This window comes from Suncus etruscus, chromosome 12 (genome assembly GCF_024139225.1).
Source record: "Suncus etruscus isolate mSunEtr1 chromosome 12, mSunEtr1.pri.cur, whole genome shotgun sequence".
NCBI classification, from domain to species: domain Eukaryota; kingdom Metazoa; phylum Chordata; class Mammalia; order Eulipotyphla; family Soricidae; genus Suncus; species Suncus etruscus.
The window spans coordinates 101,707,285-101,722,239 of record NC_064859.1 but is presented as its reverse complement, the minus strand read 5'-3'; the positions used below and the strand labels follow the sequence as shown (position 1 = coordinate 101,722,239).

Below are 14,955 nucleotides of genomic sequence, written 5' to 3'. Positions count from 1 at the left end.
TGTCCTGGGCCTCTGAGCTGGGTCGCCGCTGTCTGCTCTCAGAGCCAAGGAAACGGAACCAGGACAGTGACAGCGAAGGTGCAGGTGCCTCTCCATGGGTCTTCCTATTCCAGTTTCTCTTCCTGCTTTTGGGGCCACACCTTGCTGTGCTCAGGGCGTACTCCTGATTTGGTGCTCAGGGGATATGTGGTGCTGGGGATAAAGTCCTTGAAGGTGGGCATTTTTGAATGCTCTACCTTGAAAATATTGATATATACCGTATTTGCCAGCGTATAAGACGACCCCTTAATTTTACAGTTAAAACATAGGTCTAGGCCTCTATTCGCTGTATCAGACAGAACGTTTGAGCCAATCCCAACAAGCAAAGGTTCAAAGGTTCTACTGTCATAGACTTCCTCTCTGACTCTGGCCAAGCTGAGCAGGCTTTTGACAGTGTAGATTCGGGTCTAGAACATTGTAATTTGCATGCATCAAAAGCCTGCTTGGATTGGCTGAGTCAGAGAGGCAGTCCGAGCAGCCTGGCAGTGATTGGTGCAGGATCGAGTTGGGAAATTCGTTTTGTGGCAATATTCAGACAATTTTCGTTTAGCGGCATATTGAAACATTTTTTGGGATATACTTGGCGTCTAAGATGACCCCCGATTTTCGGTTGACTTTTTTTTGTTTGAAAAGTTGTCTTATACGCCAGAAAAATATGGTATATCTTTTTAATTTACACTTTTTTTTGCACGTGTATGTGTGGTTTTTGGGTCACACCCGGCAGCGCTCAGTGGTTATTCCTGGCTCCATGCTCAGAAATCGCTCCTGGCAGGCACGGGGGACCATATGGGACGCCGGGATTCGAACTGATGACCTTCTGCATGAAAGGCATATGCCTTACCTCCATGCTATCTCTTCGGCCCCCACTTTATTTATTTAAAATTATTTAAAATTTAAACTTATTTATTTATTTATTTAAAATCTCCCTAGGGAAAAGTTTAAAAATTTTTGTTTTAAATACCGGAATTCTGGTGTACAGAATTTCAGGGGTACATTTTTTTTTTGTTTTGTTTTGTTTTTTTGGGCCACACCCGGTAACTCCCAGGGGTTACTCCTGGCTATGCGCTCAGAAGTCGCTCCTGGCTTGGGGGACCATATGGGACGCCGGGGTATTGAACCGAGGTCCGTCCAAGGCTAGTACAAGCAAGGCAGGCACCTTACCTCTAGTAACACCACCCGGCCCCATTCAGGGGTACATTTCTTTTTTTTTTTTTTTTTTTTTTTTGGTTTTTGGGCCACACCCTGTGACGCTCAGGGGTTACTCCTGGCTATGTGCTCAGAAGTTGCTCCTGGCTTGGGGGACCATATGGGACACCGGGGGATCGAACCGCGGTCCGTCCAAGGCTAGCGCAGGCAAGGCAGGCACCTTACCTTTAGCGCCACCGCCCGGCCCCAGGGGTACATTTCTAAACCCAAAGGGCTTAGAGTGCATGGGAAGTCCAGCTTCGATCCTTATACCCATCTCATGGTCCCCTCAACTGCCTGGAAGTTACCTCTGAACCCTGTGCAGGAACTAACCTGTGAGCACACCCCCATCAGTTTCCAGTCTATAGATAATAGAATTGTGCGTGCGTTCGCATTCTTGTTTGGGCCACACCTGGCGGTGATGCCCAGGGTTTACTCCTGTGTCCACATTCAGGAATCTCCCCTGGTAGGCTCGGGGATCTTTGGGATGCCAGGGATCGAACCAGGGTCGGCCATGCTCACGGCAAACGCCCTCCCCGCTGTGCTATCACTCCAGCCCCTCTTGTGATTTCTATATACGATCAGTTAATGTGTTATTTCTGCCTGGCCTGAAAATTTAAGTACATACATACATACAGTGGAAGTTGTGGTCTTTTTTGGTTTGGGGGCCACACCCAGCAGCACTTGGGTTACTCCTGGCTCTGAGCTCAAATCCCACCTGGCAGGCTTGGGGGGACCATATGGGATGCTGGCACTCCGGGGTTGCTCCTGGCTCAGCGCTCAGGAATCCCTCCTGGCAGGCTTGGGGAACGAACCATAAGGGATGCTGGGCATTGAACCCAGCTTGACTGCATGCAAGGCAAATGCCCTCCCACTGTGCTATCGCTTCAGCCCCCTAAGTGAAGTACTTTTGTGAATAATACCCCACACTTTTTGTTTGTTTGTTTGTTTTAGTCATTTCAGAATTTGTGTGTCCTGTGGGCTGATAAGAGATTGTGGATTTGTTTTGTTTTGGGGTCACACCTACTGTGCTCGGGTTATTCCTGGCTCTGCATTCAGGAATTACTCCTGGTAGAGCTTGGTGGGCCATAGAGGGTGCTGGGGATTAAACCCAGGCCAGCTGTGTGCTAAGCCAGCACCCTGCCCACTGTGCTATCCTCTAGCCCCGCTGATCAGAGACCTTACAAAAGTTCTGCTAGAAGTTTTTAACTCATAACCTTCATCTACATTCATTCTTGTCCCACTTCCCAAGCTGTATTTGAATCAGCTTTTTGTTTCTTTCGTTTTTTGGGGGCCACACTCAGTGACGCTCAGCAGTTGCTCCTGGTTATGCGCTCAGAAATCGCCCCTGGGGGCTGGAGAGATAGCATGGAGGTAAGCCATTTGCCTTTCATGCAGGAGGTCATCTGTTTGTCTCATATGGTCTCATATGGTCCCGTCCCCGTCCCCCGTCCCCGTCCCCCCCCATGCCTGCCAGGAGCAATTTCTGAGCCTGGAGCCAGGAATAACCCCTGAGCACAGCCAGGGTGACCCAAAAACCACACACACACACACACACACACACACAAAAATTGCCCCTGGTTCAGGGGACCATATGGAACCCTGGGGGATTGAACTGCGGTCTGTCCTACGCTAGCCTTACACCCTGCACTGCCACTCTGGCCCTGAATAGACTTTTCTACAGGAATCGCAGTATTTTTCCTGCGAGCTTTCTGATGGAAAAAGATCTAGATACTATTTACCTCTTTGTGATAACCTAATAAAAGCTATTGTAAGTGTCTGATGGGGCTGGAACGAGTGTCCAGTGATGGGGTGCTTGCTTTGGAAGTCGCCAACCAGATTGGATTCCTTAGAGTCCCATAAGAGAACTGCCGGGTGTTGCCCCAAAACAAACTACATCTATATCTACATATTTCTATAGATGGATTTATTTATTTATAGATGTATAAAAAATATATATATACATACTGCCTGGTGCTGTCCCAGAACAAACTATATATATATCTATATATATTGATAGATACACACACACACACACACACCACACACACACACACACACATAAGAAACATAGCAGTGAACCAAGCACCTATGTTTGTAAAACTCACCTGCCAGCATGGTGCTGGAGCACGTGAGCAACGCAGATTTAGTCCCTGGCACAACCTGGGGTTCTCCAAGCCCCGTCAGGAGGGACCCCTGAGTGTGGGTGGAGTCAGGACTGAACTCTGAGTGCCTGAGCGAGAGTCTAGCAGGCAGGGCGCCAGCCTTGCAGGCAGCTATCCTTGGGCTCTCCCCAGACTCCGCCAGCTGGTCTGTGACCCCAAAACAAAATGCAAAGACTTTCTTGCTAGCGGTTATAAAAAGTCGTCTTGTTTATGTAGACATTTTTCTCCTCTGGGGCTCTGGAGAGACAGTATGGGGTAGGGTGTTTGCCTTGTATGTGGCCGACCCAGGTTCAGTCTGTCCCCAGCACCTCAGATGGCCCCTGATGACCATCGGCAGCAATTTCTGAGTACAGATCCTGGCATAATTCCTTCCTGTTTCCAGTTTCCCCCCTCTTTTTTGAGGCAGTACTTAGGGGTTATTCCTGGCTCTGCACTCAGAAATCACTCCTGGCAGGCTCAGGGGACCATATGGGATCCCGGGAATCGAACCCAGGTTTGTCCCGGGCTGTGCTATCTCACAGTCCTAACTCCCTCTTTTTTTTCTTTTTTTTTTTTTTGACCAATTTTATATATGGATAGTTTGACTAACAGCTGCTTTGTTTTTTACACTTTTGCAGATGGTTCCAATCCGTACACGTTGAAACTTTGCTTTTCTACGTCATCCCATTTATAAGAAGAGGCGAGAAGAGCATGTTAGAATTTATGATCACTCTACTCTACTCTACTCTACTCTAGTTTTAAAGCTCTACTTCATTTTAAAAGAAGCCTAAAATGGTCGATCTGAGGTTGCCTTGCTTACTTTGATTTGAATATTCTGTTCTGTAATAAACATATTTTGCCTTAGGTAAGTTTGTCGTCAGCTTACACAGAGTCGTTTTCACTTAGACTAGAACGCCATCCCCGCGGTAGGCTCTCTACACGACTTCCCTGTAGATGACAGATCTGTATGATTTCTAATCTTGCGCTTTCCCTTCCACGCTGAAAATAGATTTGCATTCTCGACGCTACTTATCTGCAAGTATTTTTCCACTGTGTATGAGAGGAATGCAGGGGACAGTGTCGCATCTGAGTATTCCAGAATTCCTACTACACATTTAGACGTCGTGCTGATGCTGCAGCTATCCGTAGTAAACAGAACACCTTGTATTTATTGTTTTAACTGAGTTTGAGAATGACTGCACAGCTGGGATTTGAACTACTACAGATGTCGCCGATTCTATATTTCTGAAAGGCTGACACGGGTTCGCGTCCACGGTCCGCACTCAGACGTCTTTAAGCGGGTGGTTTTCTTAATTTTGTCATGTTGCGTTTGTACCCGCGTACCTTTGTTTCTATTTCCAGTTCAAAGATTTTATAAAGTGTCGACGGTTGGCTAATGTGTTCCTCTTCAGTTGTCGCATGTGATTTGATTTTGAAAAAAACGTGCTTGGTATCTGGCACTAAGTCAAGAAGCTACTGGTACAATTTCGCTTCTACATGATCTTGAGGTCCGTGACCGACGTTTAGGGAGTTCGCGAATTCCTTGAAATTGTAGAAATTGTAGAACTCGGGGTACTTGCCTTTTTTTTACTCTGGAATCCATCAGTAATATATGTATTTTTCTATATGGTGCAAGGTATAAGTATCTAATTTTATTTTTATCCCAAACAGATAGCTATTTGTTTCAACACCATTTATTAAACTTTCTTTCTCCCACTTGATGTGTTTTGGTTTTTTTCCTGTTTTGGGGGGAAGGCATACATCTCCTACATGGGCAAGGAAGTTGGTGGAAGGACTAAATAGGCTGCTACAAGATCGGAGCTTGGGGCCAGAGAGACGGGACGAGGGTGGAGGGCGAGGCCTTGATCTCGGGCACCTCCTGGTCTCCTGAGCCCAGAGCCAGGGGTGAGCTCTGAACACTGCTTGATGATATGGCCCCCATTATATTCAGGGGCAGGGAGACTAACTTAGAAATAAGCTTTTTGAAAGGGGGCCGAAGGGATAGCGCAGCGGTAGGGCGTTTGCCTTGTAAGCAGCCAATCCAGGACGGACGGGGGCTCGAATCCCGGCACCCCATATGGTCCCCTGTGCCTGCCAGGACCATATGGGATGCCGGGGATCAAACACAGGTCCCTCCTGCGTCAACCGCATGCAAGGCAAATGCCCTACCGCTGTGTTACTGCTCTGGCCTTTGTAGAAGTGACACAGGGGCTGACGTTAACTGTGGACGAATAGAAAACTCAGAAGCTGAGCGTGTTAGCATTGATTGCCCTTGGGTTTTGGCCTAGGAAGGCCTGTGGGCCATTAGCTCAGCTGCCGATGATGCATTGGGGTGGGCTGTTGGGCTCCCGGGTCAGCCCCTGGGGTTGACTGGCCAGAACCCACTTTCTTTAGCCTTAGCAGCAGCAAACATCTCCCTCTCACCACGTTGATTTGAGAGTGGAAAAGAAAACTCCTAGCTGTAGAGCAAATTCTTGACTGACTAAACTCTCCACTTTTTTCTTTTTGGGTCCCACCCGGCAGCGCTCAGGGGTCACTCCTGGCTCTACACTCAGAAATCGCTCCTGGCAGGCTCGGGGTGGGGGGACCATATGGTATGCCTGGATTTGAACCACTGTCCTGCATGCAAGGCAAACACCCTGCCTCCATGCTAGCTCTCCGGCCCCTTAAACTCTCCACTTTCTTGCCAAGAACATGAGCAGCTCACCTGAGACTAGCCAGCTGGATTGGATTATGTATTTAGTCTTTTCTAGAGTCAGAGTAAATCAGAGAGATTAATTGAAAGAGGATAAGAACGCAGGGGCAGGGCCTGAGCTCTGTGGTTACACTTTGGGGTGCAGGAGGCTCGGCCTGGTCCCCAGCATCGGAGAAATGCCAGAGAGGAGTTTGCTTCTGAGTTCTTTGTGCCAAGACCACCCCGCCGTGCCCTGAGGCCTCCCCTCCCATACAGCCTGGGGACCCCCCCCCACCCATATGGGACGCCGGGATTTGAACCACAGACCTTCTGCATGAAAGGCAAACGCCTTACCTCCATGCTGTCTCTCCAGCCCCAAGCTTGGTGCTTTGAGCCAAGTGCCTGGTTCCCTCTTTTTCTTCCCTTCCTTTTTCATCCGAGAAAAGCCTTACAGGGGAGTAGTTAGGGCAATGAGAGACCAGAAAAGAAACCAGTCAATAGTCAACAACGAACGTGTTTGGTGGTTTGGGGCCTTAAAATGATAGTTTCGGAAGGCAATGGAGCAGAAAAATCATTGGGATGGTAATGTCTTTTTTTTTTTTTTTTTTTTTTTTGCTTTGGGTGGTGCTCAGGGGTTACTCCTGGCTATGCGCTCAGAAATTGCTCCTGACTTGGGGGAACAGATGGGATGCCAGGGAACAAGCCAAGGTCGGTCCTGGATGGGCTGTGTGCAAGGCAAATGCCCCACCTCTGTGCTGTCGCTCTGGCCCTGAGCTGGGTTAATGTCTTAACCCAGTAACTCAGACATTTAGAAAAGAGGAGAATGTAGGGTGCTGGCCTTGCATGTGGCCTTCCTGGGTGTAATCCCCACACCCCGTATGGTTCCCTGAGCATCCCTGAGTGCAGAGCCAGCAGTGAGATCCTGAGCAAGGCCAGCCAGGTGAGGCCCAAGAACAAAAACCCAGAGAGAAGCGGGGTGGCATAAAAACATTGAAAAAGAAAATAACTTGGGGGCCCGGAGAGATAGCACAGCGGCGTTTGCCTTGCAAGCAGGAGATCCAGGACCAAAGGTGGTTGGTTTGAATCCCGGTGTCCCTCCCATATAGTCCCCCGTGCCTGCCAGGAGCTATTTCTGAGCAGACAGCCAGGAATAACCCCTGAGCAAAGCCGGGTGTGGCCCAAAAACAAAACAAAACAAAAAAAAAAAAACAAACAAAAAAAAAAAAGAAAGAAAAAATAACTTGGGACTGGAGAGATAGCACAGTGGTAGGGCGTTTGCCTTGCACGCCGCTGACCCAGGACAGACCCAGATTCGATACCCGGCATCCCATAGGGTCCCCCAAGCCTGCCAGGAATGAATTCTGAGTGCAGAGTCAGGAGAAACCCCTGAGCACCACTGGTAAGACCAAAAACAAAACAAAACAACTTAAAAAACACCCTCCTCTTCCTCCCCAGTACTGCACATAGCTTCTTGCATGTCTCGAATCATTCGAACCTGTGCAGACTGCTAGGAAACACGGTGAGGGCCGCCCCCGCGCTCCCCTCCTTTCACAGAACCCCAAGCAGCTGCACCCAGGCTGGGCAGAACCACCTGCTCCCAGGCTCAGCCTTCTAGAAGGAGCAGCTGGGCGTCTACGGCCGGAACAGCTGCCTAGGTCCAGGCCAGGCCGTGAGAAACGGAAGGAAGGGCGTCTGCGTTTGCTCTGGCTGCCCCGGCTGTCTTCGGGGTCACGGGTTCCCTGGTGCGTGGCTGCCACTTGAGCCTGGTGCTTTGTGCCCAACGCTCACTGGGGGCAGGCAGAGCAGGCCACAGGGTAGGTAGGCTGAGGCAGGGGCTCTGGCATTGTCACCTGGGAAGAGTTCCCTCAACCCACACCCCGGTCCCGCGTCTCCAGGGCACCAGAGGATGAGCCCCCTCTGATGGTCACCCTCCAGAACGGGTAGGTGAGGGAGCCGGAGCAAGGAGGGCACCCTCTTACGCACAGTTCACCCGGAGTTTGTCCCAGTCTCCCAGATGGTCCCCCAGCATGCTAGGCATGACCCTCGGCTGTGACCATAAAACTAGACAAAAAGGGGCCGAGAGATAGCACAGCAGTAGGGCGTTTGCCCTACTGGGACTGAAGGTTTGAGTCCCGGCATCCCGTATGATCCCCTGAGCCTGCCAGGAGCGATTTCTGAGTGCAGAGCCAGGAGGAACCCCTGAATGATGCTGAGTGTGGCCTCAAAACAACCACCACCACAAAGAAAAACCCAGAAAAAGAAACAACAAACCCCCAACTAAAGGAAAAGAATGGGGAAGGGAAGGTTCGACCTCAACATCTCCTAGGGCCCTCCGAGCCTGCCAGGAGTGATTCCTGAGCACGGAGCCAGGAGAAACACTTGAGCGCCGCTGAGTGTGGCCCCGGTTGTGACCTCAAAACCAAGGGACAAGCAATGGGGAAGTCCTCCCAGGGTTGCCTCTGCAGGGCGTTTTAACAGGTTTTTTCCCCAAACTGCCCCCACGTGGGGCTGGACAGATGGGAGTCCGTCACCGTCACCTTGGCAAGCTTCAAGCTTTGCGGCATCAGCGCCATTTCCCTTCAAATCCTTTGTTTCTGGGGCTGGGAAGGTGGCGCTAGAGGTAAGGTGTCTGCCTTACAAGCGCTAGCCAAGGAACGGACCGCGGTTCGATCCCCCGGCGTCCCATAGGGTCCCCCCAAGCCAGGGGCGATTTCTGAGCACATAGCCAGGAGTAACCCCTGAGCGTCAAACGGGTGTGGCCCAAAAACCAAAAAAAAAAAAAAAAAAAATCCTTTGTTTCTGCTGGGGCTTCTCAGTGGGCCAGTAGTGGCACTGCACTGGTTCTGGACCCGAGTGGGCCCAGCCGAAGCAGGCGGGGAGAAGGGGAGAGCACTCTGGGAAGATGCACCCCAAGACGGGGTTTGCAGGTGCCTCTGCCGCTAGCCCCGAAGCTGCAGCAAGCCACGGGCGTATCAGAACACCTGGCAGGGAGGGTGACCTTGCACAGGGGCGAGGCTTCTCGGGGTCGCTTCAGACTCCGGGTTCAGGGCTCCCCGGAAAGAGAACCCTCTCCTTGGGAAGATGCAGCCTCATTTTACCATCCTAGCTCCTCTTTAGGACAAAGACCCAAGGCAGCAGGAGGGCTTCCTAGAGGCGCTGGACCTGCCCTCCTCTCCCCGCCCCAGGCATCCGGTGCACCCCATACCTCCAGGCCTGCCAGCAGAGGGTGCTCCAGGGCAGCGGCGGCTGGACAGGTTCGTGGAGGGGGTGGGAGACTGTACCTCCTTCCCTAAATACAATTCAGAAGGGGGCTGGACAGGTTCGTGGAGGGGGGTGGGAGACTGTACCTCCTTCCCTAAATACAATTCAGAAGGGGGCTGGACAGGTTCGTGGAGGGGGTGGGAGACTGTACCTCCTTCCCTAAATACAATTCAGAAGGGGGCTGGGCTGTGGGGGCGCTGGGCAGACCTGCCACTGGGTTGGACGCCAAGTCAACAGCCCCTCGGAATTCCTGGGGCTAAAATTTCATTCTGGGCAGGCCAGCGGCTCGCTCCTTCCTCCTGGGTGGGCACCGGAGGGGGTAAGTTCTGGGCGCCCCAGGGGGGATCCTGGTGTGTAGATGCCTCCAAACACACCCCTAGGAAGGAGGTCTGGGGCGTTTGCTGAGCTGGACACTAGGAAGGGTGGATGGGGAGGAGGCTTGTGTGTGAGACAAACAGACAGACAGAGAGGAGGGAGGGAGAGAGAGAGAGAGAGAGAGAGAGAGAGAGAGAGAGAGAGAGAGAGAGAGGGAGAGAGAGAGATCCCAACACGTAGACACCCCGATATTTCAGCGGAGCTCAGAGGTGCAGCACAAGTGATGAGGCCAGAGCCTTTAGACTAACAGCCCTGGAGTCAGGAGCCGGGAGGAGTTCGGGGTACAGCAGGAACTCCAGCGTCCAGGTGGCCCCAGAACACCCTGACACACATGTGGGGGGTGGAGGGTGCAGAGCCCCAGCTGAATGGGGGGTCACAGGCACTGAGTGAGGTGTGGATGGTGGAAGGGGCCGGATACCAAGGGGTTTGCGGGCCCGCATAGGACATGCAATTGTCACGTTTTATGGCTCTGTCCTGTTCATTCGCTGTTACAGGTGGTGCTCCTGGGGACCCAGGGCAGTGCTCCCACTCTTTTGGGTGTGCAGCAGGGGCTGAGGGACGGGCAGGGCGCAGAACCGGGGAGAAGGGTGACAGATGGGTCCCCGTTTCTTGCAGAAGTGCTTTCAGGAGGCGCCTCTTGGCCCCCAATAAAAGTTTGAGGAGGGAAGATGCCAAGGGATGGAGAAAGAGGGCATGGCGGGGAGGGCAGGGCTTTGCTCCAACTGGCCTGAGTTCTGTCCCTGGCATTCCTTAGGGTCCCCTGAGCCCCGCCAGGCGTGATCCCTCAGTGCAGACCCAGGGGTCATCCCTGAGCACTGCTGGGTGTGGCCCCCGAGAGAAAAGTGCTAGATAGGTGCTTCCATCTTTCTCCGAGGGGTTTGCAGCAGGAGGGATGATCCCCAGGAATAGGATCCCCTGCAGCATTGAAACAGGCTGAGTGAGGAGGGTACCGGGTACCGGGTACCTCACGCTCTGTGAGCTGAGAGCCTGCCCCGTTCGACCTGGCCGCCCTGGGCTCCTGAGACACAGCTCTGGGCATCTGCTGTGACTGCTTACTCTGGAGCAAATCTCGCACCCAGCCGGTGGCACCGTCCCCCTCAGCCTCCTCTCCTCCCGCCACAGCCGCCCCAGCTCTGCCCAAACCGGAGGCAGGTCGAAGCTTGTCTGGGGGGGCACCGTGCCCTCCTGGCAGCAGACCTGGGCCCGACTCCATGACTTAGGGGGCCTTTGCTTCTGGGATGCTGACCACACGCAGGAGGAAGGCCGGGACTGTGGGTGGTGGCCCACAGCTCTGTTGCCCAGCAGCCCCTCCTGCACCCTCTACGCCCAGCCCTGCGCTGTCCGAGCCTGGGACCTCCGCAGCCCCCAGCCCCTGACCTTGGCCCCCAGCGTCAGAGGAGGAGGCGCGGATGAGCACCCAAACAAGCAGAAACCCGATCGGGCCTGGCTGGGACATGGCTATTTATAGCCCATCTATTTCCATGCGCTCCAAACCCCGTGTCAGTGTCCCGGCCTGGAACCCCCTGCTGCTGCGGGTGCAGGACCCCCAAACCTCCCCCATTCCCACTGTGGGTTCCTGCGGGACTGCAGTCTCTGAGGGGAGGACTTCAGGGTGCCCAGCTGGCCCCACATGAAGCTGGAAACTGGGCCTTGCTCAGCACCTGACTAGTGGAACCATAAAGTGGCAGGCAAGAACCCCAGACCCAGCCTCCTCGGCCCCTGTAACAGCAGAACATCCAGAAGTATGTTCTGAAACATACGGGAGGTCCCAGCATCCAATTCAGGGCCTCGTCACTCAATCCTCACAAGTAATTTGGCCACCAACCGCCTCCCACACCACCTCCTTTTTTATGTTTCTGTTTTATTTTATATTTTTACCCAAAGAAACTCAACAGCCTGCAGTTGAGAATTGTTCTTTGCGTCCGTCCGGAAGATACACGAAAAAATATGCTTTTAAATTCCCGTCAAAACAAAGTGGATGGGCAGAGAGAGAGCACAGCAGGGATGTAGTGTGCCCCCGAGCCTGCCGGGAGTGATTCCTGAGCACAGAGCCAGGAGTAAACCCTGCGTACCACTGTGGGTGTGACCCCATAAAAACCCAAAATATATAAAAACAAGGGGGGGCTTTGTAAGGTATAGGGGGGCACTAGCTGTTACTTCGCCGTACTCGTCACAGACATGCATGTTTTTGCTTTCCTTCTAGGTTTTCTTTTGTCTGTTTTGGGGTCACACCTGGTGGTGCTCAAGGACAGGGGGGGTTTCGGATTCTGTCGAGGTAGCAGTGGGCCTGGGCTCTCTTCATGGTCTGTGGCTCTCCCTGGTCTGCGGGGCTGGAGTCTCACTTCTCTCCCGCACGCTACTCACGCCCAGCTCCCCAAAACCTGCCCCTCCTGCTCCTTCTTGTCCTCCCTCAGTGCCTAGGGTACAGACTACTACTCCTGTGGCCTGGCCCTGCCATCTCAGGGTTCTGTGCTCCTCAGGGGCTCCTCCTTATTGTTTTAGTTTTGGGGTCTCACTCAGGGGTTCTTCCTGGCTCTGCGCTGAGAAATCACTCCCGGTAGGCTCAGGGGACCCTATGGGATGTTGGGGATCAAACCCTGGTCAGCCACGCACAAGGCAAATGCCCTCCCCGCTGTGCTACGGCCTGGCCTCGTGATGAAACCCTCCCTGGCTCCACCCTCTGTCCCTGCAAGCCTGGGAACTTATAAAGGGAGCCTGGACTCTCATTCTCAGCCTGACTGGCCCCTGCTGACCTCTCTGGACCTCACAACACCCCCCCCCCAACCTGTTCGCCAGCCCCCAGCCCCTCCATGCCCTTCTGGCTTTGGGCTGCCACGAGTAAGTTTTGAGGTGGGGTGCAGAGCGTCACCCACATTTCCCCCACTGCTCTCCGCACTTGCCAAAATAGACACCAAGCGCACTGTGGGGTCCCAGGGGCCTGGCGCTGCGCCTTAGATCGGTCCAGTCTCCCGGAACTTGGAGCAGGAGTTTGCAGACTGGATGGGTGCTTGGCTCCTAGAGGGACCCAGTGTCAGCTGTATGGGTGGGGGGCGGCGCTCAGGGACGAGGTACCCACAGGAGCTGGCGGCTTCTGGCTGAGACCCAGTTCAGCGGGACGCACCCCCTGGGCTCCCGGCTAATTTGGGTCTGGACCAAAATAGTCCCTGACAACGCTGGCTGAGTTCAAATTGGGAAAGTGTTGAACTGGAACAGCCAGAGGCTTGGCTGCAGGTGACAGCTCGGAGCAAAGCTTCCTTGCACGCAGACGACCTGGGACGACCCGGGTTTGATCCCCAGCATAGCATAGTGGGGAGAGGGTTTGCCTTGCACGCGGCAGACCGGGGTTCAATCCCCAGCATCCCGTAGGGTCCCCTGAGCCTCCCAGGAGAGATTCCTTAGAGCAGAACCAAAGGAATCCTTGAGTGCCTCTGATGTGTGCTTCGGTATGTGTTTGAGGTGCCAGCCCCCTCCCCCAAAACTCAGAATAGCAGGGCATGACCTTGGGGGAAAAAAGTCACCGAGCACCCACTGTGCAGAGATGAATCCCCACCCCGTGACAGGCAGGGTAGGGCGCTGAGGGTTCATAGCTTACCCTGAACCCTGCACTACACCCCCAAGGTGGGATCCAGAGCAGGGCCCCTCTATTGTACTACCCCCTGCCCATCACTTCCTCTTGGCCATCTGGCAGTGGCCGTGACTGGGCTGTGTCCAGGCCCCTTGGGGCCACCCTGGGGTGGGTGAAGATGCCACCCAACAGGTTTGATCTGCTTCCAGGTTCACGGGCCGCCTGGCACCGCTGGTTTCCTCTGTCTGACCCGTTGCTGTCATTCCCGCAGGCAGGGCACACTGGGTCACGCCAGGGAGCTTTGCGATGCCAGCAGCTGGGGTGGGGGCCCAGGCCTCGAGCAAGCTTGCCCGGCATGCGTCCCACCTCCCTGCGATCTCCTGTCCCCTCCGAGCCCCTGAAGGTTCCCGTCCCCCCTTCCCCGAGCTTGGGGAGGCTGGGGAGTTTGAGGAGCTGCTGAGGCGAGTCTTGGGATTTTGCTGAGTGTCCGGTTTTCTCTGCCCAAATCCAGACTTGTAATTAGCTGCGAGGAAAGAGCTCATTGGTGTCTAGCACGGTGTGGGTGGCACAATGGTGCCAGGGCAGAGGAAAAGGGGGGTAGAGTGGCCTCTGGGGTCAGAGAGGCTGCAGAAGAGGGGTGACCCCTGAGCACAGAGAGGTGACTTCACATCCACTATCTCCTTGTGTGGTTTTAATTCATTTATTTATTTATTTGGTTTTTGAGTCACATTCGGCAGTGCTCAGGGGTTACTCCTGGCAGGCTTGGGGGACCCTATGGGATGCTGGGGATTGAACCCCAGGTTGGCTGTATGCATACCCGTTCTGCTATATTGCTCCAGCCCTTTGTGCATTGTGTGTGTGTGTGTGTGTGTGTGTGTGTGTGTGTGTGTGTGTGTAGGTCACACCTGGCAGTGCCTGGGGCTACTCTTGGCTCTGTGCTTGGGGGTGCTTCCTAAGGACTGTGGTGGGTTTGTGCTCACCCACTGGACGTCTCTCAGGCTCTGTGCGAGGAGCTCAGCCCTTCCCCCAAGCGCGCTGCGGGCGAGGGAGACCTTGGCTGATCTCTGGCTCCGGGGCCTCGAGCGCCTCTTCCCCGGGCACAGCACGAGCACGGAGCCTCCGTGGCATCCAGCTGGGCACAAAGGTGACGCCACACCATAGCGGGGGCTGGGCTGAGGCTCTGGGGCCCGGAGCTTGCACTGCTACGGTTGCTGCAGCTCCTGGGTTGGCAGGATCGGGGTCATGGCAGTGGGGTGCAGGGTCTCCAGGGGCAGGGGGTGAGCAGTGGCCCCTTCAGTGGGGTCTACACAGTGAGTAGCGCTCATGAGCAGTCACTCATGACTGGACTGAACCTGAAGGGTATGTTGCTGAGCTGGGTGGGTTCCATGGTGGGCTAAGGAGGGAGTGGGAGGCTCACAGAATTGGGGGACCATCAGGATCATGGGATTGGGTAATCATGGAGCTGGGGGATTATGGGATTGGGGGATCATCAGAATTGGGGGACCACCGGAATTGGCGTGCTCACTCACCAGGATCAGGGGAAATCATAGGATTTGGATGCTCACCAGCTTTGGGGAACTCACCAGCATTTGTGGGAACAAGCTGAGACTGGACCCCAAACAAGCCAATAATCTGGGGCCCCTTGGTGCAGGCCACGGCTGGGGAGCACCCTTAGATCCTGGACCCCTTGAGGCTCTCCAGAGGGCCTGTCC

At 54.0% G+C, this 14,955-nt stretch overlaps 2 protein-coding genes across 2 annotated transcripts in view; both read left to right on the top strand.

The window, feature by feature from the left end:
• Positions 1 to 4,098, top strand: part of HNRNPLL (heterogeneous nuclear ribonucleoprotein L like) — a 37,634-nt gene extending 33,536 nt beyond the window's left edge. The window contains 1 exon segment of the mRNA XM_049784299.1: positions 4,007 to 4,098. Within this exon segment, the coding sequence (XP_049640256.1) occupies positions 4,007 to 4,062 (56 nt within the window). The 3' untranslated portion in view covers positions 4,063 to 4,098.
• ATL2 (atlastin GTPase 2) overlaps positions 1 to 14,955 on the top strand; it is an 86,864-nt gene that overhangs the window by 2,600 nt on the left and 69,309 nt on the right. The window lies entirely within an intron of this gene.